Genomic DNA, 24,973 nt, shown 5'->3' with positions numbered 1-24,973 from the left:
TCTAGGCAGAGTTCCTCTGTCCAGTGTCTGTGTTCTTTTGCCCATCTTAAGCTTTTCTTTTTATTGGCCAGTTTGAGATATGGCTTTTTCTTTGCAACTCTGCCTTGCTTTTCTTTCAAAAACAAGGACATTTCTAAGTGACCCCAAACTTTTGAACGGTAGTGTATATTCAAAATTATTTCAATGGGTCTTTCTCCAGTTGGATTGTTTTATACTAGTCAATTCAACTTCAACCTAAAATAATTTCCTGCATTTCCATAAATCTGCACTCATTTGAGTTAATTTCCACACTGCTACGATATGGGGAAAATAATACTAGGCCTTATTTTAAACCAAATGTTGCAATTGTGATTTAGATCAAAACACTTGGGAACTTTTGGAATCATGGAAATATATTGTTTATTATAATTCTATAGTTAGAATATAAATAATAGTGGGCACTTTGAATAGTGTTGTCTGGCATGACAACGAATGAAAATGCCATGGACGAGTTATTGTAACAGGGTAGGAACCAAAGCGATGTTCAGTGTTTCCTAGGGGACCCTATAATCTTTGGCTTTATTCATATAGCCAACATAAGATACTGTTGCCTCCACCCGTACTGGTATCAGGCTAGCTACGTTTGCTCTGACTGAGTACTTTTATTAGCTAGTCAGCAAGCTAGCTAAACAGTGATTAGCATTAGTGGCTAACACAATTTAGCTTAACTTGCTAAGAAAATACAAACTAGCTGTTCGCAGATGTAAGAAACACAAACTAATATTGTAATTATAGAACACTTGTGGAATTATATTAATTTCAAAGTGAAAACAACATCGTCGTCATCAACATTGTTGCATGTGCTGCACTGACCATGCAGACTGAATGAAAGTGTCTTGCGGTCAAACAACAACAAATGTGCTCCTTGAGTGACAGGGGGTGGGACTAGGTCTGTGTGGAAAGCGAGAGAGAGTAGAGCGGGATGACTCAAGTAGCGCAGTAAACAATAAAAAGGGACATTATACACTGCGTATCACATTTAACAAACCAAACATTCAAATACCGTTATAGAAGGTAAAGTAAAATCCCAAACTGGTCCGTGCATAAATACCGGTATATAGTAAAATACAGTATTCCGCCCAGCCCTACTTGTTGGCTACTTTTCCGTCACGCTGCAGTCCAACTCATCACAAACCATCTCAATCGGGTTGAGGTCTGGTGATTGTGGTGGGTCATTGTCCTGTTGAAAAACAAATGATAGTCCCACTAAGCGCAAACCAGACACCACCTCCATGCTTCACAGTGGGAACCACACATGTGGAGATCATCCGTTCACCTACTCTGCATCTCACAAAGACATGGCGGTTGGAACCAAAAATCTCAAATTTGGACTCATCAGACCAAAGGACAGATTGCCATCGGTCTAATATCCATTGCTCGTGTTTCTTGGCCCAAGCAAGTCTCTTCTTATTATTGGTGTCCTTTATTAGTGGTTTCTTTGCAGCAGTTCGACCATGAAGGCCTGATTCACGCAGTCTCCTTTGAACAGTTGATGTTGAGATGTGTCTGTTACTGTGAAGCATTTATTTGGGCTGCAGTCTGAGGTGCAGTTATTCTAATAAACTTTTCCTCTGCAGCAGAGGGAACTCTGGGTCTTCCTTTCCTGTGGCGGTCCTCATGAGAGACAGTTTCTTCATAGCGCTTTATTGTTTTTACGACTGCACTTGACAAAACTTTAAAAGTTCTTGAAATGTTCCAGATCGACTGATCTTCATGTCTTAAAGTAATGATGGACGGTCGTTTCTCTTTGCTTATTTGAGCTGTTTTTGCCATAAAATGGACTTGGTCTTTTACCAAATAAGCCCATCTTCTGTATCCCACCACTGACTGATTGGCTCAAGACCACAAATGAACTTTTAACAAGGCACAATCTGTTAATTTAAATGCATTCCAGGTGACTACCTCATGAAGCTGGTTGAGAGAATGCCAAGAGTGTGCAAACCTGTCATCCAGGCAAAGGGTGGCTGCCTTGAAGAATCGCAAATATAAAATCTATTTTGATTTGTTATAGTTTTGATGTCTTCACTATTATTCTACAATGTAGAAAATAGTAAAAATAAAGAAAAACCCTTAAATGAGTAGTTGTGTCCAAACTTTTGACTGGTACTGTATGCCATTAAATCCAAAACTTTGGCATAACACACGTTTCCTCAAATACAAATTTACTTGGTCTACCACAAGGGTTGAAACATTGTCAAACGCCCACTTACCAACACAAAATTATGCACGGCACAAAATGGTGGCCCAGTTTCGATCCAATAAAGAGGCTAGCTAGCAACTCACCTCCAGACTGGTCGGGGGCGGGGGAGCGGCAGGGTGTGGAGGGCCCAGGCGAGAGGCTCTGGGTGGGGGAGCCAGACAGGCTGTCACTGGAGGAGACTGAATGTTGGAAGCCGGAGGAGAAACTGCGACTGCTCTGCATGGGAGGAGGGGTGTGCTTGGACAGCTTCTTCCAGATGCTACGTCGTCTACTACAGGAGAGAAATGGGATTCAATATAAAGGCTGTGGGTATACAGGGTTTCACCAATCAGTTATTAGACCGATTGGGTATTAGATGATTTTTATAATACTCTGATATATGATTATGTGAACGCAAAACATGCCAATGTTTGTATTCTGTGGCACAGAATTAATATTTCTTACAAAAGGCACCCAATAGAGGAGAGCTTTTTGTCTTATCTGCCATGACACCCAGATAGCAGGTGCTACAGTAGCGGTGACTGGAGTAACTGTTCCTCATATAAATGGAGAGCCCTGTAATGTTCTGCTCTTACCCGTCCTGGCCGTCCTTCCTCTTGCTCTTCTTGCTGCGTCGGGCCATCTTGCTCTTGTAGCTGGTCTTCCTGGCTGGGCCCACCTTGATGGAGGTGTTCTCCAGGGCCGTGGTCTGCAGGGTCACCTTGCTGCCACTCTGGGAATAGAACGGCGATTGGTTTACTGGGCACCAAATGTCCAAATGTTCTATTGCATATGGAATATATATTTCCTGCTTATAGAACGGTGATCACTGATTTGTAACAGAATTGCACAGGTGAAAGTAACAGGGTCTAACATGGCCACCTGTCACAGGGGTTGGACGACAGGGAAAGGGACGACTGCAGTGGGGTTAATATGAACAGGGACAATATAAGGACTGAGGAATTTCTTGGGGTTTCTTTTTAGAGAGACTGGTCTTGAGAAAGGCCTTGTGCTGAAACGTTAACCGGCTATATCCTCCCGTCTTGTTTCCTTTGTCATTTTTGGGGACAAAATGTAGTCATGCTGTTTATATCAGAAGGTAGCAAAGAATGAAGGAAGGTAGGTAAATAGGAAGGACAGAGAGAGACAGAGAGACCAAACAAAGAGAGGAAGGAATATCAGGAAAGCGTGATGGTTCTCTTCCAGTGGGTCTCACCTTGAGAAGCAGCTCCACCACCTCAGTGTGCACCAGCCCCTGGACCGACTCCCCGTTCACGTGGGTGATGAGGTCACCAGCCCTCAGGCCCGCCTCGTGGGCCGGAGTGCCCTCCTCCACACACTACAGGAACACATGAAGAATAACCAACCAGAATGTAACCCTGACTGCTTTGGCATGTATCAATGCTTTCAGAAACAAAATGTAAAACAAGACTAAATAATATATTGGCTAAAGAAGAAACCGTAACAGACTGGCACGCGAGCTAACAATAATGCCATTGGATTAAAACCAGCCAGACATGTGGTATTTGAAAGAACAAGTGTTGCTATAAACAAATATTACACATTATGAAATAACTAAACAACACAAACCAATACCAGACCACACAGATAGTTCAACCAGACAGTAAAACCAAGTCCCAATACTGCAGCAGTACTAGGAACCATAGAGATACATACTTGAGTGGCCTGTTCCATAAAAATGTCCCTGACCAAGATGGCCATCCTGTAGTCATGTTGTCTAGTGATCTATTTAATTCTGTGGCAAGAACACTTACCCAGACCATGTGGTGCACGGTGTAGACGTCCAAGTCCCCCATGTAGACGCGGATGGCACGCAGGGCGAAGCCAAACCTCTTCCCAGAGCTGTGGATGACCACGGGGGGGCGCAGGCTGGTGATGCTGAGGGACAGGTCTCCCCGGTTGGGGGACGAGTCTCGGGACGAGGGGTTGGAGGATAGGGACAGCGACGACTTGGGGCTGCTGGGGAGACCGTCCGTGGTATCTGGGGGTATGGAGAGAGAACACGTTAGGATTGAGGAATTTCTTGGGGAATTTAACAAAGTCAGTACAAGCATATCAATCATATAGGTTACAGGGCATTGTAGGCTACATACACAATACAGTGGTGTTGTTGTTGTTAGCATTATGCTAACCTCTGAATAGAGTCAGTGGCTGCATCTCAAATGCTTGGCCCATATAAACAGCAACTTTTAGCCATAGCTCTGGCCAAAAGCAATCCACAGAAATGTATGTTACCAGGAATACGGTACCATTTGAGACTTGACCTCTCTTAACATCTGAGTATACTGGTACAAGCTAGCTAGCTCTGGTGGTTTAATTTACCTGGGGTGATGATGAGGGACAGGCCTGAGATGGAAGCTGACTTGGGGAGCTTGCAGGCCGCTGGGGGCCTGGGCTTCTCGGGGGTGTCCAGCTGGTGCCCGATGCGGCGGGACGCCCCACGTCTGTAGGAGGGCCGCGTGCCTGTGCTGTTACTACGGAGACGGATACGCCGCAAGTTGGACACTACCCCGTCTGAGAGAGGAGGGAGATAGAAAGAGAGAGAGGGGTGGGGGGGTAAGTGAATGTCTAACAGTGCACACAAGAGTGTGGGCATTCTTCTCTTTTAGTAATGTAAGCCCAGTACAAATAGCCTGTGTGTATATATACACAAAATCTGTGTGGGTGTTTACTTTACGCATATGACAGTGTGTCTGTGGGTATAGGCCTAAACACATGTGTGTGTGAACCAGTGCAATCTAAACTCACCCTCTTCCTCAGCTGCGATGGCGAAGCGTGGCATGGTGTCCAGGCTCTGGGTGCTGTTCATCACCAGCGGACTGGCACTTCTCTCTGACTGTGACGAACTGGAGGAGGCCCTGGGACGCAGGCTAGAGGACAGGAGGGAAAGAGAACAGAATGAAGTTAACAAGGACAGGACAGGGCACACTTACAGAGAAAGGGTAGTTGTGATCTGGTTATGTTACAAGGGATTCAAGAACGACACTTTCTACCCACTAACTCATATTTAACTGAAATGTGTGCATGTATTCAATAGATGGACTTCAGTGTGATTTCTCCCTTATAACCACACACTGTTAGAAAAAAAGGTGCTTATCTAGAAGCTAAAAGGGTTCTTTGGCTGTCCCCATAGGAGAACCCTTTTTGGTTCCATGTAGAACCCTTTCCACAGACGGTTCTATATGGAACCCAAAAGGGTTCTTTCTACCTGGAACAAAAAAGGATTCTGCCTGGAACCAAAAAAATATTATCCTATGGGGACAGCCAAAGAACCCTTTTGGAACCCTTTTTTCTAGGTATATAAAAGGCAAATGTAGCAGAATTCTGTCGATGTTTTAGCTAGAGCTAAACTTGTCTCACAAGTACACACCAAACATAGTGTAGTCTGAGGCCCTTTCTCTGTCTCTCACCTTCCTCTGTGGCCCTCCGTCCTCCGGTCCCCACTGGCCACGTGTTTGTGTCCCTCTCCTGGGGAGAGGACACCCTTCCCCTCCCACCTCTCCTCCTTCTCCTCACTGTGGCTGCGGTCCGACGACGACAGGCTCTGATTGGATGGCGTTGACGTGGACAGGTGCTCCGTGCTGCTGTACACCTGGGGGGCACAAAGAGGTCAGGGGTCAGAGAAAAGGTCACAAAAAAAGCTCAGTGAAATGACAAGCATGTTTTTTAAGGGTGCAATATGCAGAAATCCCTCCGGCATATCCTGGTTGCTAAAATTATTATAGTTAGCCTAATTTCACTTTATTTGACAAAACAACCAATGTATAGTGTAGAGCATGGCTCTCAAACCCTGTTCCTGGAGAGCTACCATCCTGTAGGTATTCACTCCAACCCTGTTCCTGGAGAGCTACCATCCTGTAGGTATTCACTCCAACCCTGTTCCTGGAGAGCTACCATCCTGTAGATATTCACTCCAACCCTGTTCCTGGAGAGCTACAGTCCTGTAGGTTCACACTCCAACCCTGTTCCTGGAGAGCTACCGTCCTGTAGGTTCACACTCCAACCCTGTTCCTGGAGAGCTACCATCCTGTAGGTTCACACTCCAGATGTTTACCTTGTCAGCTCGGGGCTTCGATCTTGCAACCTTTCGGTTACTAGTCCAACGCTCTAACCACTAGGCTACCTGCCGCCTCACAAATATCCTTTCAATTACCAAAAATATTATATTTTCAGTTGTTAGAAGGTGTGTACAAAACCGAAAGTAAAAAGACGCAAAATTGAAACTTAAGAACGGAAAATATAGAAATAGCGCACATAGAACAGGACTTTTGCAGAAAAAATATTTTGCAGAACGGCATCTGGGAATGCACAACTCGTTGATCCTTGTCACGGATGGGCTATTACGGATTGCAGCTGGATTGTCACGGATTTCAGCTGACCGAGTTCCACTCCTATCAGCTAAAAACAAGAAGAAGCGGCTCCAGTAGGCACGCGATCACCAACACTGGACAATTAAGGTGTAAAAAAATTGCCGGTTCCTGTTGCGTCATGCTTACGGCAGAGTCAGGATTTGGCATAAGCAGCATGAGTCCATCCTGCCTGGTGTCAACAGTAAAGGCTGGTGGTGGTGGTGGTGGTGTGGGGAATGTTATCCTGGCACATGTTAAGTCCGTTGATACCAATTGAGCAACGATTGAACACCATGCCCCGAAAAATGTAGGCTGTTCTGGAGGCAACAGGTACGACCCAGTACTAGATGGGTGTACCTAATAAACTGAAGAGAATACATCTGAGCGATAGGAATACATGTTGCGTCATTTCCCACCTTGCTAAAGCGATGTGCCACGGAGGAGAACTGTTTGAGCTCCAGGGACGTATCTTCGTCACATGTCTCATCATCATCGTCATCATCTTCCGAATCCAGGTGGCTGTACCGCTCAGACCGGGCTGAAGAGCAACAGGGACACACATTAGTACAAGTAGGGTTGCAAAACTACCAGTAATTTACAAAAGTTACCAGAATATTTTGTAACTTTGGTAATTAACAGGTACTCTATGGCGATCTATGGTAACTTTGGTCATTGATACTTTAAAAATGTATTCATATAAAATAAAAATCTTAATCTGTGTCCATATCGTCCATGAGTTTCAAGATGATACACCCTATGGTTCAAGAGAAAATAGCCTAAAATAAAAAATGACATTCTCAATTAACTCCGCAACCAGTTTGGCGCCAAAACATTTACAACAAAGACATATTGACATTGTAAAATAAATAAAAGCATGTAAAAAATATAAAGGATATTTAATGCTGAAACTCTCATCTTAAACACAAACGATATTCACTAAATGTATGGGTTATATTTAGGGTACTGTTTTACAGCTTAGTCATTCTATTTTAAAATCATCATAATTTATTGTTTAAAATCTTAATTTACATATTTTATAATGTTATGAAAATTCCATACCATTTGTAAATATTCCAGTAGTTTAAACTATGAAAAGGTACCAGTAATATACCCTAAATACAAGTCAAGAAAGGAGCAGCAGCATACTACACAGATTAGGTTAAATTGGCCCTAACTCCTGACCCTGGGTCAGATATTTTATCACCCCATATGATAAAGATTAGGCTGGCGGGTAAGGAATTCTGACCCTAGATCTGAGGTTAGGACCAACTTATAACTTCAGTACACAACCACATTTAAAATACTCCCAATGAGAGTGGTAAAGCTCGCCACCTACTGTCAAAGTAACTGGTGTCGTCCTCAGTCTCCAGTTGGGGGATAAACTCAGCTTTCTGTCGTAGCAGTCCGTTCCAATCCAGACCCACAAAGAACATGTGCATCTTGACCTCTGGTGTTCCCCCTGGGAGTAACATGGGGATGCATGATTGTATCATTGATTTGATCAAACTATTTATCAATATGATCAACTGAATATACTAAACATTAGGAACATCTTCCTAATATTGAGTTGCACCCCCCCCCTCCCTTTTGCCCTCAGAACAGCCTCAATTCGTCGGGGCACAGACTCCACAAGGTGTCGAAAGCGTTCCACAGGGATGCTGGTCCATGTTGACTCTAATGCCTCCCACAGTTGTGTCAAGTTGGCTGGATGTCCTTTGGGTGGTGGACCATTCTTAATACACATGGGAAACTGTTGAGCGTGAAAAACCCAGCAACGTTGCAGTTCTTGACACACTCAAACTGGTGCGCCTGGCACCTACTACTATACCCCGTTTAAAGGCACTTCACTGAAGTGGATTTAACAAGTCACATCAGTAAGGGATCATAGCCTTCACCTGGATTCACCTGGTCAGTCTATGTTATGAATAGAGCAGGTGTTCATAATGTTTTGTACACTCAGTGTAGTCAAATCCACATCACTTTAGGTGGTGCATATTTGGTTAATCTCATCAAACCAACTTGGTGATTAAAACAACTATTATGACATTGAACCGTTTCAGTAATCTGAAGGGGCTCCCGAGTGGCGCAGCAGTCTAAGGCACTACATCTCAGTGTTAGAGGCGACACTACAGTCGCTGGTTTGAATCCAGGCTGAATCACATCCGGCCGTGATTGGGAGTCCCATAGGGGCACAATTGGCCCAGCGTCGTCCGGGTTTGGCCGGGTAGGCAGTCATTGTAAATAAGTATTTGTTCTTCACTGACTTGCCTAGTTAAAAATGTTAAATTGTATTGTGTGTATTTATTGATCTGTGGCAATGATATTGGTCATGTCCCTAAATAGAACTATCTTGTGATAACTTCTTCAAAAGTCTCAAAAACGTATCCAAGAAGTGACTTGTTCAACCAGATACTTCTAAAGTGTCCTAACATAATACTGTACTGACATCATACCAAAATAAATACATGTATTTTTATAAAAGCAATAAAGAAGCCACCCACCAGTCCCGAGGCGGTCTAGGGGGCTTTGTCTCAGCAGTCTGGTGATCAGGTCCTGGGCATCAGCAGGCAGGGTGTCCTCCCCTTCAGGCCAGATAATGTCATCTGTGAAATACACACGTTTTGGAATACAATTTCATCTAAATTACACACAATACAACATGAAACATCGGGCAATAATTCAAACAGACTGGTCGTTGTGAATTGTGACATTGGTGACGAGACGTTCTTCTTGACATTGGTGACTAGGCGTTCTTCTTGACATTGGTGACGAGGCGTTCTTCTTGACATTGGTGACGAGGCGTTCTTCTTGACATTGGTGACGAGGCGTTCTTCTTGACATTGGTGACTAGGCGTTCTTCTTGACATTGGTGACGAGACGTTCTTCTTGACATTGGTGACGAGACGTTCTTCTTGACATTGGTGACGAGACGTTCTTCTTGACATTGGTGACGAGACGTTCTTCTTGACATTGGTGACGAGACGTTCTTCTTGACATTGGTGATGAGACGTTCTTCTTGACATTGGTGACGAGACGTTCTTCTAGACATTAGTGACTAGATGATTGAAAGACACCTGGGACTGTGTGCCTATCACAGAGTCAGACAAGATAGAGGGGGTGCTTGGGTCAAAAAGACAGAGAGCACCATGCAAAACTGGCAATCAATGGCTAAATACAAGAGGTGCACCCTCTAGCTTTTCTAACTGTAGTGCATATTTACTGGATCTATTTGAACAGTCAGAGCCACGTTACCCAAGCCTGGATAAACCAAAGTGAATGATTAAAACAATAATAAACATAGCATAGCATTTAAATCAGGCTAACATAACCCATTAATGTGATGACTCTCACCATTGACCACTTGTCCGAAGAGCTGTTCGGGCGTGTCCCCGAAGAAAGGCACGCAGCCCACCAGGAACTCATAGAGGATGATGCCCATAGCCCACCAGTCCACCGGCTTCCCATAGCCCTGCCTCAGGATCACCTCTGGGGCGATGTACTCCGGAGTACCACACACCTGGGACAGACAACCAGAAAAAGGGAGGATTTAAGAATAGACATTGGATGATAAAATGAGTATAGGGCAGGTAGGTTAACAGAATGAGAAGGTATAAGAGAGAGAGACAAATAGAGACAGAGAGCAAGAGCGAGAGAACGAGATGGAAAAAATCTGATCAAGGAGAGAGAATAAGAAAGAACAGTGAGTGAAAAAAAAATCTAAAAGCAAAAATGGAGAGAGAGAGATGGAGAAAAAGAGAGATGTAGAGAAAGAGAACAGAGAGAGATGGAGAGAAAGAGAACAGAGAGAGATATGGAGAGAGGACAGAGAGAGAGATGGAGAGAGAAGACAGAGAGATAGAACAGAGAGAGATATGGAGAGAGAGGACAGAGAGAGAGAAGACAGAGAGAGATGGAGAGAGAGAAGACAGAGAGGACAGAGAGAGAGAAGACAGAGAGGACAGAGAGAGAGAAGACAGAGAGAGATGGAGAGAGAAGAGAGAGAGATAGAACAGAGAGAGAGAAGACAGAGATAGAACAGAGAGAGAGAAGACAGAGAGATAGAACAGAGAGAGAGAAGACAGAGAGATAGAACAGAGAGAGAGATGGAGAGAGGACAGAGAGATAGAACAGAGAGAGATGGAGAGAGAAGACAGAGAGATAGAACAGAGAGAGAGAAGACAGAGAGATAGAACAGAGAGAGAGATGGAGAGAGGACAGAGAGATAGAACAGAGAGAGATGGAGAGAGAAGACAGAGAGATAGAACAGAGAGAGATGGACAGAGAGATAGAACAGAGAGAGAGATGGAGAGAGAGGACAGAGAGAGATGGAGAGAAAGGACAGAGAGATAGAACAGAGAGAGATGGAGAGAAGACAGAGAGATAGAACAGAGAGAGATGGAGAGAGAAGACAGAGAGATAGAACAGAGAGAGAGATGGAGAGAGAGGACAGAGAGAGATGGAGAGAGAAGACAGAGAGATAGAACAGAGAGAGAGATGGAGAGAGGACAGAGAGATAGAACAGAGAGAGATGGAGAGAGAAGACAGAGAGATAGAACAGAGAGAGATGGAGAGAGAGGACAGAGAGATAGAACAGAGAGAGATGGAGAGAGGACAGAGAGATAGAACAGAGAGAGATGGAGAGAGAAGACAGAGAGATAGAACAGAGAGAGATGGAGAGAGAAGACAGAGAGAGATGGAGAGAGAAGACAGAGAGAGATCAGATCAGCTGGGCTTGACAATCTGGACCCCCTATTTCTGAAACTGTCCGCCGCCATTGTCGCACCCCCTATTACCAGCCTGTTCAACCTCTCCTTCGTATCATCTGAGATCCCCAAGGATTGGAAAGCTGCCGCGGTCATCCCCCTCTTCAAAGGGGGAGACACCCTGGACCCAAACTGTTACAGACCTATATCCATCCTGCCCTGCCTATCTAAGGTCTTCGAAAGCCAAGTCAACAAACAGATCACTGACCATCTCGAATCCCACCGTACCGTCTCCGCTGTGCAATCCGGTTTCCGAGCCGGTCACGGGTGCACCTCAGCCACGCTCAAGGTACTAAACGATGTCATAACCGCCATCGATAAAAGACATTACTGTGCAGCCGTCTTCATCGACCTGGCCAAGGCTTTCGACTCTGTTAATCACCATATTCTTATCGGCAGACTCAGTAGCCTCGGTTTTTCTAATGACTGCCTTGCCTGGTTCACCAACTACTTTGCAGACAGAGTTCAGTGTGTCAAATCGGAGGGCATGTTGTCCGGTCCTCTGGCAGCCTCTGTGGGGGTACCACAGGGTTCAATTCTCGGGCCGACTCTTTTCTCTGTATACATCAATGATGTTGCTCTTGCTGCGGGCGATTCCCTGATCCACCTCTACGCAGACGACACCATTCTGTATACTTCCGGCCCTTCCTTGGACACTGTGCTATCTAACCTCCAAACGAGCTTCAATGCCATACAACACTCCTTCCGTGGCCTCCAACTGCTCTTAAACGCTAGTAAAACCAAATGCATGCTTTTCAACCGTTCGCTGCCTGCACCCGCACGCCCGACTAGCATCACCACCCTGGACGGTTCCGACCTAGAATAAGTGGACATCTATAAGTACCTAGGTGTCTGGCTAGACTGCAAACTCTTCTTCCAGACTCATATCAAACATCTCCAATCCAAAATCAAATCTAGAATCGGCTTTCTATTCCGCAACAAAGCCTCCTTCACTCACGCCGCCAAACTTACCCTAGTAAAACTGACTATCCTACCGATCCTCGACTTCGGCGATGTCATCTACAAAATAGCTTCAAATACTCTACTCAGCAAACTGGATGCAGTTTATCACAGTGCCATCCGTTTTGTTACTAAAGCACCTTATACGACCCACCACTGCGCCTGTATGCCCTAGTCGGCTGGCCCTCGCTACATGTTCGTCGTCAGACCCACTGGCTCCAGGTCATCTACAAGGCTATGCTAGGTAAAGTGCCGCCTTATCTCAGTTCACTGGTCACGATGGCTACACCCACCCGTAGCACGCGCTCCAGCAGGTGTATCTCACTGACCATCCCTAAAGCCAAAACCTAATTTGGACGCCTTTCCTTCCAGTTCTCTGCTGCCTGCGACTGGAACCAATTGCAAAAATCTCTGAAGTTGGAGACTTTTATCTCCCTCAACAACTTCAAAAATCTGCTATCCGAGCAGCTAACCGATCGCTGCAGCTGTACATAGTCCATCTGTAAACTACCCACCCAATTTACCTACCTCACCCCCCATACTGCTTTTATTTATTTACTTTTATGCTCTTTTGCACACAAGTATCTCTTCTTGCACATGATCATCTGATGATTTATCACTCCAGTGTTAATCTGCTAAATTGTAATTATTCGATTTATTGCCTACCTCATGCCTTTTGCACACATTGTATATAGATTCTCTTTTTTTTCTACCATGTTATTGACTTGTTTATTGTTTACTCCATGTGTAACTCTGTGTTGTTGTCTGTTCACACTGCTATGCTTTATCTTGGCCAGGTCGCAGTTGCAAATGAGAACTTGTTCTCAACTAGCCTACCTGGTTAAATAAAGGTGAAATAAAATTTAAAAAAAAAAAAAAAAAAAAATGGAGAGAGAAGACAGAGAGATAGAACAGAGAGAGATGGAGAGAGAAGACAGAGAGATAGAACAGAGAGAGATGGAGAGAGAAGACAGAGAGATAGAACAGAGAGAGATGGAGAGAGAAGACAGAGAGATAGAACAGAGAGATATGGAGAGAGAAGACAGAGAGAGAGAAGACAGAGAGATAGAACAGAGAGAGATAGAGCTCACCTGTTTGTCTATAAACTCCCTTGTGTCCTTCTCAATGTGCCCCTCATACAGGTTGGTGGTCATGTTCATCAGGCCGATCTTGGACAGGCCAAAGTCAGTCAGCTTGATGTGGCCCATGGACGTGATCAGCAAACTACGCAGGAATAAAAATACATTAGAAATAATTGACCGTCGAACAAACAGAAAGCTGGATAGTGAACAATGCCGAAAAAGCCTTTGTGCAAAGAACGTCCAGAATGTATGGAATATGCTGTATATAAACCTATAACCAGCCGCTCCTCTTCAAATGGCCACTTTGAAAAAATATATAGGCCTAGTACTGTAAAAGAATCCATCAACTCTATAGCGGTAGGCCAGTGGGGGCTGCTGAGAGGAGGACGGTTCATAATAATGGCTATAACGGAGTGAATGGAATGGTGTCAAACACCTGGAAACCATGTTTGATGTATTTGATACCATTCCACCTATTGCATTACAGACATTACCACAAGCTCCTCCTCCACAAGCCTTCTGTGCGGTAGTTAAGTTTCACACTGACTTGTCAGGTTTCAGGTCTCTGTGTACGATGCCGTAGTTGTGGAGGTACTCCAGTGCCAAGACCGTCTCCGCAAAGTACATCCTGGTCATGTCCACTGGCAACGGGCCAATGTTCTTCAACAGGTTGGCACAGTCCCCACCTGAGGAAGATAGCCAATAGACTGGAAAAAGCTGACAGCAACAAGGATGAGAGCCTACTTTGATTTATGTGCTATTGCGACTTGATGCACCTGACCTCAATAATGAGACCTCATAGCAAAGGGTCTGAAAACTTATGTAAATAAGGTATTTCCTTTTTATATACATTTGAAAATACTTCTAAAAAGCTGTTTTCGCTTTGTCATTATGTGGTACTGTATGTAGATTGATGAGGGGAAAAAAATATTTTATACATTTTAGAATAAGGCTGTAACCTAACAAAACATGGAAAATGGGAAGGGGTCTGAATACTTTTCGAACTGTATATCTTAAGTAAGAACCTACCTTCTACATACTCCATGACCATGCAGAGGTGGCGTCTCGTCTCGAAGGAGCAGAACATGGAGACCACAAAGGGGTTCTCAGCAAAGGTCAGGATGTCCCGCTCCACAAACACCTGCTGGATCTGGTTCCTCAGCATCAGATTCTGCCGGTTGATCTTCTTCATGGCAAAACGCTGCCGGGTCTCCCTGTGCCTCACCAGGAACACAGCACTGGGACCATGGAAAAGGAGAGAGAGAGAAAGAGAGAGAGAGAAAGAGAGAGAGAGACAGAGAGAGCCAGAGAGAGCCAGAGAGAGCCAGAGAGAGCCAGAGAGAGCCAGAGAGAGCCAGAGAGCGAGCGAGAGCCAGAGAGCGAGCGAGAGCCAGAGAGCGAGCGAGAGCCAGAGAGCGAGCGAGAGCCAGAGAGCGAGCGAGAGCCAGAGAGCGAGCGAGCATGCAAGCGAGAGAGAACCAGAGAGCGAGCGAGAGTGAAGAGAGCGAGTGAACGAGAGCCAGAGAGCGAGTCAACGAGAGAGAGCGAGAGCCAGAGAGTGAGCGAGCGAGAGCCAGAGAGCAAATGAGAGAGCAAATGAGAGAGCGAGCCAGAGTGAAGAGAGCGAGCGAACGAGAGCCAGAGAGCGAGTCAACGAGAGAGAGCGAGAGAGAGCCAGAGAGCAAATGAGAGAGCAAATGAGAGAGCGAGCCAGAGAGCGAGAGAGAGCCAGAGAGCGAGCCAGAGAGCCAGAGAGCGAGCCAGAGAGCGAGCCAGAGAGTGAGCGAGCGAGAGCAAGCCAGAGAGCGAGAGAGAGCCAGAGAGCGAGAGAGAGCCAGAGAGCGAGAGAGAGAGAACCAGAGAGTGAGAGAGAGCAAGAGAGCGAGAGAGAGCCAGAGAGCGAGAGAGAGCCAGAGAGCGAGAGAGAGCGAGAGAGAGCCAGAGAGCGCCAGAGAGCGAGAGCCAGAGAGCGCCAGAGAGCGAGAGCCAGAGAGCGAGAGAGAGAGCCAGAGAGCCAGAGAGAGAGTCATAGAGCGAGAGAGAGCCAGAGAGTGAGAGAGAGCGCGAGAGAGCCGGAGAGCCAGAGAGAGCCAGAGAGCCAGAGAGAGCCAGAGAGCCAGAGAGAGCCAGAGAGCGAGAGAGCCAGAGAGCGAGAGAGAGCCAGAGAGCCAGAGAGAGCCAGAGAGCGAGAGAGCCAGAGAGCCAGAGAGCGAGAGAGAGCCAGAGAGCCAGAGAGCCAGAGAGCCAGAGAGTGAGCGATAGAGAGAGTGAACGAGCGAGAGCCAGAGAGCAAGAGCCAGAGAGAGCCAGAGAGCCAGAGAGCGAGAGAGCGAGAGACAGAGAGAGACAGGTTGCTTCTTAATAACAGTATTAAGTTAACTCTTCTGCGCTGATGTGAGAGCATGATCAGTAAGCATCTATCATATTGCTTTTGCCATATTTTGTTTCCAGATCAGTGCAAATGAAAGAGAGGAATCAGTCTTCACGAAGACTAGTAAAACACAATCTCTCTCCAGAAACAACCTCTAGTCCCTACCCCCTAGGCACTGTGGAGATCTGAGACGATTTGACCGGTGTACGTAATATGGCGCAATTTGTCCTCACAGCACTAACAATATTTGAGCAGTGTGCCATAAACATTGGCGTGACATTTGTTGAAGAAATGTTAAACTGCCATTTTAGCCAACTGTATGGCACCACACATTCAAGACATTCACTTTCAGTTTCACTTCCGTGTTCAGCAAACTCACATTTCCTCAAAGACAGAGACTGCTCGAAAATAAGAGCTCTTCCTCACCCATAGGCCCCGTTGCTGATGAGCTTGATGGTCTCAAAGTCGCTCTCCAGTGGTTTCCTGCGAGAAGGAGTGCAGGCTGCCCGGTTCTGAGACACAAAATGAATGAACAAAGCTATTTGACTCGAACACATACAAATTTGCCAGGCCGAAACGGCTAAACAAGCTGTGTAACTGTCGCAGTTGTTTACGTTTAAAAGAGCTTTCATGACTTTGCATCTCATCCAAAGCCAAGCCAACTCAATTCTGGAACATGCTAGTTATAGGCCTACACAGTACTTGCTACACTATGCTAATACAATGCTTTCCATCACTATGATCTAACCATCATGGCTGAACTTGTAACTGTTTCTGGTTGCCTTACCTCAGTGTCGTCAGTGTCTTTGCAGGCCGCTCCGTGCCCAGGGCTGGTCTGCTCCAGATGGACCATGTCTACAGTACAACAGCGGGAGAGAGACCATGGTCAGGCACCAAACAGAAGGAAACACACAAACAAACTGCCTGGATAATACGAGACACTCATTTTCATTTTCTGTAGTAAATGTTGCATGCCTTGATGAACATGACCCTTGCACTGTCACCCCTCTAACTCACTGTGATCCCAAGTTGATCTATTGCATATTAAAGTCAGAGACAATATGGGAGAATCACTAAGTAGCAGCATCTTTTCAACAAGTAGCCTCTTGGCCAGGTTTCCAACTAAACCTATAGCGCTTCAAATTAAGAGATAGTGGTTGGTTTGGAACTGAGCCTGGAAACTTAAGGGGAAGACAACCCTGGTAAGTACCAGGAAGAGCAACAGAAATAGCCCAAAGGCCGGCAGATGGCGATATTGATCTGGTATTGACCGGTTTGTGCCTAAACATTCTCCATTCAGGCTTCACATGCGTTGATTTCCCCCTTATTTTTTATTTTTTTATTTCACCTTTATTTAACCAGGTAGGCAAATTGAGAACACGTTCTCATTTACAATTGCGACCTGGCCAAGATAAAGCAAAGCAGTTCGATACATACAACAACACATAGTTACACATGGAGTAGAACAAACATACAGTCAATAATACAGTGAAAAAATAAGTCTATATACAATGTGAGCAAGTGAGGTGAGATAAGGGAGGTGAAGGCAAACAAAATATATATAAAAATAATTAAAAATATAAAAAGGCCATGGTGGCGAAGTAAATACAATATAGCAAGTAAAAAAAAAAAAAACTGGAATGGTTGGTTTGCAGTGGAAGAAAGTGCAAAGTAGAGATAGAAATAATGGGGTGCAAAGGAGCAAAAATAAATAAATGAATACAGTAGGTAAAGAGGTAGTTGTTTGGGCTAAATTATAGATGGGCTATGTACAGGTGCAGTAATCTATGAGCTGCTCTGACAGCTGGTGCTTAAAGCTAGTGAGGGAGATAAGTGTTTCCAATTTCAGAGATTTTTGTAGTTCGTTCCAGTCATTGGCAGCAGAGAACTGGAATGAGAGGCGGCCAAAGGAAGAATTGGTTTTGGGGGTGACCAGAGAGATATACCTGCTGGAGCGCGTGCTACAGGTGGGTGCTGCTATGGTGACCAGCGAGCTGAGATAAGGGGGGACTTTACCTAGCAGGGTCTTGTAGATGACCTGGAGCCAGCGGGTTTGGCGACGAGTATGAAGCGAGGGCCAGCCAACGAGAGTGTACAGGTCGCAGTGGTGGGTAGTGTAAGGGGCTTTGGTGACAAAACGGATGGCACTGTGATAGACTGCATCCAATTTATTGAATAGGGTATTGGAGGCTATTTTGTAAATGACATCACCGAAGTCGAGGATTGGTAGGATGGTCAGTTTTACAAGGGTATGTTTGGCAGCATGAGTGAAGGATGCTTTGTTGCGGAATAGGAAGCCAATTCTAGATTTAACTTTGGATTGGAGATGTTTGATGTGAGTCTGGAAGGAGAGTTTACAGTCTAACCAGACACCTAGGTATTTGTAGTTGTCCACATATTCTAAGTCAAAGCCGTCTAGAGTAGTGATGTTGGACAGGCGGGCAGGTGCAGGCAGCGATCGGTTGAAGAGCATGCATTTAGTTTTACTTGTATTTAAGAGCAATTGGAGGCCACGGAAGGAGAGTTGTATGGCATTGAAGCTCGCCTGGAGGGTTGTTAACACAGTGTCAAAAGAAGGGCCAGAAGTATACAGAATAGTGTCGTCTGCGTAGAGGTGGATCAGAGACTCACCAGCCTCAAGAGCGACATCATTGATGTATACAGAGAAGAGAGTCGGTCCAAGAATTGAACCGTGGCACCCCCATAGAGGCTGCCAGACGCCCGGACAACAGACCCTCCGATTTGACACACTGAACTCGATCAGAGAAGTAGTTGGTGAACCAGGCGAGGCAATCATTAGAGAAACCAAGGCTGTCGAGTCTGCCGATGAGGATGTGGTGATTGACAGAGTCAAAAGCCTTGGCCAGGTCAATGAATACGGCTGCACAGTATTGTTTCCTATCGATGGCGGTTAAGATATCGTTTATAAACTTGAGCGTGGCTGAGGTGCACCCATGACCAGCTCTGAAACCAGATTGCATAGCGGAGAAGGTATGGTGGGATTCGAAATGGTCGGTAATCTGTTTGTTAACTTGGCTTTCGAAGACCTTGGAAAGGCAGGGTAGGATAGATATGGGTCTGTAGCTGTTTGGGTCAAGAGTGTCTCCCCCTTTGAAAAGGGGGATAACCGCAGCTGCTTTCCAATCTTTGGGAATCTCAGACGACACGAGAGGTTGAAAAGGCTAGTAATAGGGGTGGCAACAATTTCAGCAGATAGTTTTAGAAAGAAAGGGTCCAGATTATCTAGCCCGGCTGATTTGTAAGGGTCCAGATTTTGCAGCTCTTTCAGAACATCAGCTGACTGTATTTGGGAGAAAGAGAAATGGGGAAGGCTTGGGCGAGTTGCTGTGGGGGGTGCAGTGCTGTTGACCGGGGTAGGGGTAGCCAGGTGGAAAGCATGACCAGCCGTAGAAAAATGCTTATTGAAATTCTCATTTATAGTGGATTTGTCGGTGGTGACAGTGTTTCCTATCTTCAGTGCAGTTGGAAGCTGGGAGGAGGTGTTCTTATTCTCCATGGACTTTACAGTGTCCCAGAACTTTTTTGAGTTTGTGTTGCAGGAAGCAAATTTCTGCTTGAAAAAGCTAGCCTTGGCTTTTCTAACTGCCTGTGTATATTGGTTCCTGGCTTCCCTGAAAAGTTGCATATCACGGGGGCTGTTCGATGCTAATGCAGAACGCCATAGGATGTTTTTCTGTTGGTTAAGGGCAGTCAGGTCAGGAGAGAACCAAGGGCTATATCTGTTCCTGGTTCTAAATATCTTGAATGGGGCATGCTTATTCAAGATGGTGAGGAAGGCATTTAAAAAAAATATCCAGGCATCCTCTACTGACGGGATAAGATCAATATCCTTCCAGAATACCTCGGCCAGGTCGATTAGAAAGGCCTGCTCGCTGAAGTGTTTCAGGGAGCGTTTGACAGTGATGAGTGGAGGTTGTTTGACCGCTGACCCATTACGGATGCAGGCAATGAGGCAGTGATCGCTGAGATCTTGGTTGAAAACAGCAGAGGTGTATTTGGAGGGCAAGTTGGTTAGGATGATATCTATGAGGGTACCCGTGTTTACGGAATTGGGGTGGTACCTGGTAGGTTCATTGATAATTTGTGTGAGATTGAGGGCATCAAGCTTAGATTGTAGGATGGCTGGGGTGTTAAGCATGTTCCAATTTAGGTCGCCTAGCAGCACGAGCTCTGAAGATAGAAGAAGATAGATTATCTAGATTTAAAGGCGAGAAGATGGGAAAAAACAGGGAAAATATGCATACTTTCTTAATGAAACATCATTTTCCACCACCATGCTCGTGGTTAATGCTACTTCCTGTTGTTGTGCCCTACACAACATACGGGACTGGCATTCCTAAGTGGAAAATTGTGTTTCATTAAGAAAGTAGGCATATTTTCCCCGTTTTTTTCCACCTTCTTGCCTTTGAATCTAGTTATAGGTGAAATCGACGCCTTTGAAGCCTGAATGGTGAATGTTTTTGGTACGAACCGGTCCACGGGGTTGCGAGGGTAAGACGGAAACATCTCAGGAAACCCTACAGATACCTTCCAATGGCTCCCACTGCTCATGCTTTAGCCGATGTATAGATGAGATAAATCTGTGAGGCCCATCCTTCTTTTTACCACTGTGGGATTCTAATTGGATGAGGAAGCACTGTGGTACTGTACCTTCCAGAGGGTCTCTGGTGAGGCCCAGCTGGCTGATGATGTAGCGCGGGATGTCTGTCTTGATGACCTGGCCCACCTTGGCGTGGCCCTCGGCTGCCTCCAGACGATGAAGGAACTCCTCCGGGTCAAACTCCTATTGGGGTGAAAAGCCAAGAGGAATATTGGTTATTATTATAATTTACATTAAATAGATAAGTATATATAAACCAGGGTTATTACAGTGTTATAACCTTGTAACAAGCTATCAAGTACATTCAGTGGTGGAGTACTTAACACCACCTCAATGTACTTAACCTGTGAAAAATAATTAACAACATCAGAGACTGGGCAAAATGCATCATAGCCGTTCTGTATTATATTAGTTGTGTCGGTTGGCAATTGCTTTAGGGAGCACAACTTCCTGAAAGAGTCTGTGAATCTTACCAGACATTCCAGTAACCTGGCTGGCCTGGAGATGATGATGAGAATCTTCTTCACCAGCTTAATGATGACGGTCACCTCCTCGCTCTCGGACCTCTCGTACGCCTGATGACCAAGACAAAACAATGCAGATAGAGACAGGTTATATGCCTGACATATGCCATAGTTACTCATGACAGGGCAGTGATTGGTATGAAACATTGGCTTCAAAACATTACCTTGTGATACATTGGCTCTTCCGTAACAAAATAATGAGTGACTGTTCTCACTTATACAAAGATTAGGGTCAAAGAGAGTTCTCTGAACGGCTTCTCATTAGTTATCTGTTAGTACTTGGTTTGTCTATAATAGTGCCTTCTACGGCTGCAATCGTGTAAGCGTAACTTACTCAGTTTCACTTACAATTTTACTGCAGCATTTTTAAGCTTGAGTATCCAGGGGTGAGAATTAACTTTTTGAAAAGTCCAATTTACAATGTTCTACTAACTCGATGCTTTGACAAAGTGATTGTGATAGGGGATCAGGGAGTACTGAGGAACCTGCAACACAGTCTAATGTGAGGGCACAACAAAGTGTACATTCAATGACAAGGTTGCATAACACTGTAATTATGTCCAGGCTGTGGTGCTTTTTTAGGAAAGAGCACATCTTCGGCCTTGGGACAAAAACTGACCCATTATAAGATGACTCAATGTTCTTAAACTCTGAGATGCATCCTATATTTCAAAAAACGAATGACCATACTTTCATAGTTTACATTAGCTACGGGGAAAAACTCAGCCAAAAAGCTCTAACAAAGCAGAACATGAAGGAAAGCCATTGTATGTAGAGCAATGGTCAAGCATTGGAAATTGACTTAATAAGCCCTAGTTACGCAATCACAAGCAAGACTGGAGAGATCCATCTAATGTAAAATGGCAATTGCACCGGCGCCGACTAATAGTCTAGATTAGAATCCTAGCACTGTGAGAACCTATCAAACATCAAAGTCCAATACAAAAATACAACACTGAGGACATTGGAGGCTTTCCTAAGTGCGATCAATGCAAAAACATTTATCTACAAAAATAAGACAAATACTGCAGGAAACAATGCAGAAAACATTTATCTACAAAAATAAGACAAATACTGCAGGAAACAATGCAGAAAACATTTGGTTTTCAGTGCCATTTATTTTGTGTCTCACATGTCATGTGACGTGTGAACCTTGGCTAATAACACATTCACAAATTGGGGTTGGGATACCAGTGACATCAGTAACCTGTCAGTGTAAATACACCAAAAGCAGCAGTGATTTATCTTTGGGGGAAAAACTTCAAGCACTAAATTTGACTCAGTTGGGGTAAACTGACATGCAGCAATAACTTCCTCTCCAAACTTATCATGGAGGAGGGAAAACACCCTGAATCTGACCGCAGGCCAAGTCCCTCCCTGTTGCAATTTGCATTGGACATTCGTACACACTGAATCAGACTTTTAACTGACTCATTCAGTAGAGAGCCAATAGAAATGGCAGAGCTGCTCAGACCACAGCAATTTGACAGCGCCTAAAAGTTCCATCTGAGTACACTCGAGTAAATCTATGAGAGCCTGCCTTGTGTATACTGTATACAGATGAAGTCGAAAGTTTACATACACCTTAGCCAAATACATTTAAACTCAGTTTTTCACAATTCCTGACATTCAATCCTAGTAAAAATTCCCTGTCTTAGGTCAGTTAGGATCACCACTTTATTTGGAGAACGTGAAATGTCAGAATAATAGTAAAGAGAATGATTTATTTCAGCTTTCATTTCATTCATCACATTCCCAGTGGGTCAGAAGTTTACATACACTCAATTAGTATTTGGTAGCCTTGCCTTAAAATTGTTTAACTTGGGTCAAACGTTTTGGGTAGCCTTCCACAAGCTTCCCACAATAAGTTGGGTGAATTTTGGCCCATTCCTCCTGACAGAGCTGGTGTAACTGAGTCAGGTTTGTAGGCCTCCTTGCTCGCACACATGTTTTTTCATTTCTGCCCACAAATTTTCTATAGGATTGAGGTCAGGGCTTTGTGATGGCCACTCCAATATCTTAACTTTGTTGTCCTTAAGCCATTTTGCCACAACTTTGGAAGTATGCTTGGGGGTCATTGTCCATTTGGAAGACCCAGTGCGACCAAGCTTTAACTTCCTGACTGATGTCTTGAGATGTTGCTTCAATATATCCACATAATTTTCTTACCTCATGATGCCATCTTTTTTGTGAAGTGCACCAGTCCCTCCTGCAGCAAAGCACCCCCACAACATGATGCTGCCACTCCCCGTGCTTCACGGTTGGGATGGTGTTCTTCGGCTTGCAAGCCTCCCACTTTTTCCTCCAAACATAACGATGGTCATTATGGCCAAACAGTTCTATTTTTGTTTCATCAGACCAGAGGACATTTCTCCAAAAAGTAAAATTTTTATCCCCATGTGGAGTTGCAAACCGTAGTCTGTTTTTTTTATGGCGGTTTTGGAGCAGTGGCTTCTTCCTTGCTGAGCGGCCTTTCAGGTTATGTCGATATATGACTCGTTTTACTGTGGATATAGATACTTTTGTACCTGTTTCCTCCAGCATCTTCACAAGGTCCTTTGCTGCTGTTCTGGGATTGATTTGCACTTTGCGCATCAAAGTACGTTCATCTCTAGGAGACAGAACGCGTCTCCTACCTGAGCGGTATGACGGCTGCGTGGTCCCATGGTGTTTATACTTGCGTACTATTTTTTTGTACAGACGAACGTGGTACCTTCAGGCATTTGGAAATTGCTCCCAAGGATGAACCAGACTTGTGGATGTTTACAATTTTTTTCTGAGGTCTTGGCTGATTTCTATGGATTTTCCCATGGTGTCAAGCAAAGAGGCACCGAGTTTGATGGTAGGCCTTGAAATACATCCACAGGTACAGCTCCAATTGACTCAAATTATGTCAATTAGCTTATCAGAAGCTTCTAAAGCCATGACATCATTTTCTGGAATTTTCCAAGCTGTTTAAAGGCACAGGCAACTTAGTGTATGTAAACTTCTGACCCACTGGAATTGTGATAGATTATTTCACTGTCTGTAAACAATTGCTGGAAAAATGACTTGTGTCATGCACAAAGTAGATGTCCTTACCGCTTTGCCAAAACTATAGTTTGTTAACAAGAAATTTGTGGAGTGGTTGAAAAATGAGTTTTAATGACTCCAACAAAAGTTTATGTAAACTTCCGACTTCAACTGTATACTGCATTATACGTTAGCTTAGTCATCCCAAAAAATTCAGCCTACCTCATGCAGTAGCTTCTCCAGGTTCTCCTGTAGCTCTATGAAGTAGCGTGAGGTGACCAGGCCCATCTGGGACTTGTCTAGGCAGTCTCTGGCCAGCTCCACTAGCTGGTGCTGGATGAAGCCCAGCACGCCATCGGCCAGGGGCAGGTTGCTGTCTGGGGAGCAGTCGGCGAGGATGTCCAGCAGACGCCCCTCCATCTGGGCTGTTGCCTGGAAAATCACATTACATTTTATGATAAACTTTATCTAAAGTGCATTTCACAAATACAGTGCATTCGGAAAGTATTCAGAACCCTTCGCTTTTTCCACATTTTGCTACGTTACAGCCTTAGGTGAAATGCAATTTTTTTCCTCATCAACCTACACACAATACCTCATAATGTACAAAAAATGTAAAACAGAAATACCTTATTTACATAATTATTTAGACCCTTTGCTATGAGACTCGAAATTGAGCTCAGGTGCATCATGTATCCATTGATCATCCTTGAGATGTTTCTACAACTTGGAGTTCACCAGTGGTAAATTCAATTGATTGGACATCATTTTTAAAGGCACACACCTGTCTATATAAGGTCCCACAGTTGACAGTGCATGTGTAACAGTATAACTTTAAACCGTCCCCTCGCCTCGACACGGGCGCGAACCAGGGACCCTCTGCACACATCAACAACGGTCGCCCACGAAGCATCGTTACCCATCGCTCCACAAAGGCCATGACCCTTGCAGAGCAAGGGGCAACACTACTTTTAGGTTTCAGAGCAAGTGACGTAACTGATTGAAACGCTACTAGCGCGTACCCGCTAACTAGCTAGCCATTTCACATCTGT

The 24,973-nt window shown here is 44.8% G+C and overlaps 1 protein-coding gene across 2 annotated transcripts in view; it reads right to left on the bottom strand.

Annotated features, from left to right (window-relative positions):
* Positions 1-24,973, bottom strand: part of LOC129823852 (microtubule-associated serine/threonine-protein kinase 3-like) — an 87,305-nt gene that overhangs the window by 5,677 nt on the left and 56,655 nt on the right. For both annotated transcript variants that reach the window (XM_055882892.1, XM_055882891.1), the window contains 19 exons: positions 24,144-24,353; positions 20,859-20,960; positions 20,436-20,568; positions 16,552-16,619; positions 16,191-16,276; positions 14,423-14,631; positions 13,941-14,079; positions 13,403-13,535; positions 9,940-10,105; positions 9,090-9,191; positions 7,925-8,047; positions 7,005-7,126; positions 5,650-5,831; positions 4,988-5,109; positions 4,562-4,753; positions 3,994-4,220; positions 3,435-3,557; positions 2,815-2,951; positions 2,323-2,510 (listed from right to left, as the gene is read on the bottom strand). In XM_055882892.1, coding sequence (XP_055738867.1) covers positions 2,323-2,510; positions 2,815-2,951; positions 3,435-3,557; positions 3,994-4,220; positions 4,562-4,753; positions 4,988-5,109; positions 5,650-5,831; positions 7,005-7,126; positions 7,925-8,047; positions 9,090-9,191; positions 9,940-10,105; positions 13,403-13,535; positions 13,941-14,079; positions 14,423-14,631; positions 16,191-16,276; positions 16,552-16,619; positions 20,436-20,568; positions 20,859-20,960; positions 24,144-24,353 — 2,764 coding nt within the window. The remainder of the gene's footprint in view (positions 1-2,322; positions 2,511-2,814; positions 2,952-3,434; positions 3,558-3,993; positions 4,221-4,561; positions 4,754-4,987; positions 5,110-5,649; positions 5,832-7,004; positions 7,127-7,924; positions 8,048-9,089; positions 9,192-9,939; positions 10,106-13,402; positions 13,536-13,940; positions 14,080-14,422; positions 14,632-16,190; positions 16,277-16,551; positions 16,620-20,435; positions 20,569-20,858; positions 20,961-24,143; positions 24,354-24,973) is intronic.

This window comes from Salvelinus fontinalis, chromosome 26 (genome assembly GCF_029448725.1).
Source record: "Salvelinus fontinalis isolate EN_2023a chromosome 26, ASM2944872v1, whole genome shotgun sequence".
NCBI lineage: Eukaryota > Metazoa > Chordata > Actinopteri > Salmoniformes > Salmonidae > Salvelinus > Salvelinus fontinalis.
This window is presented reverse-complemented; position numbering and strand designations above follow the sequence as displayed.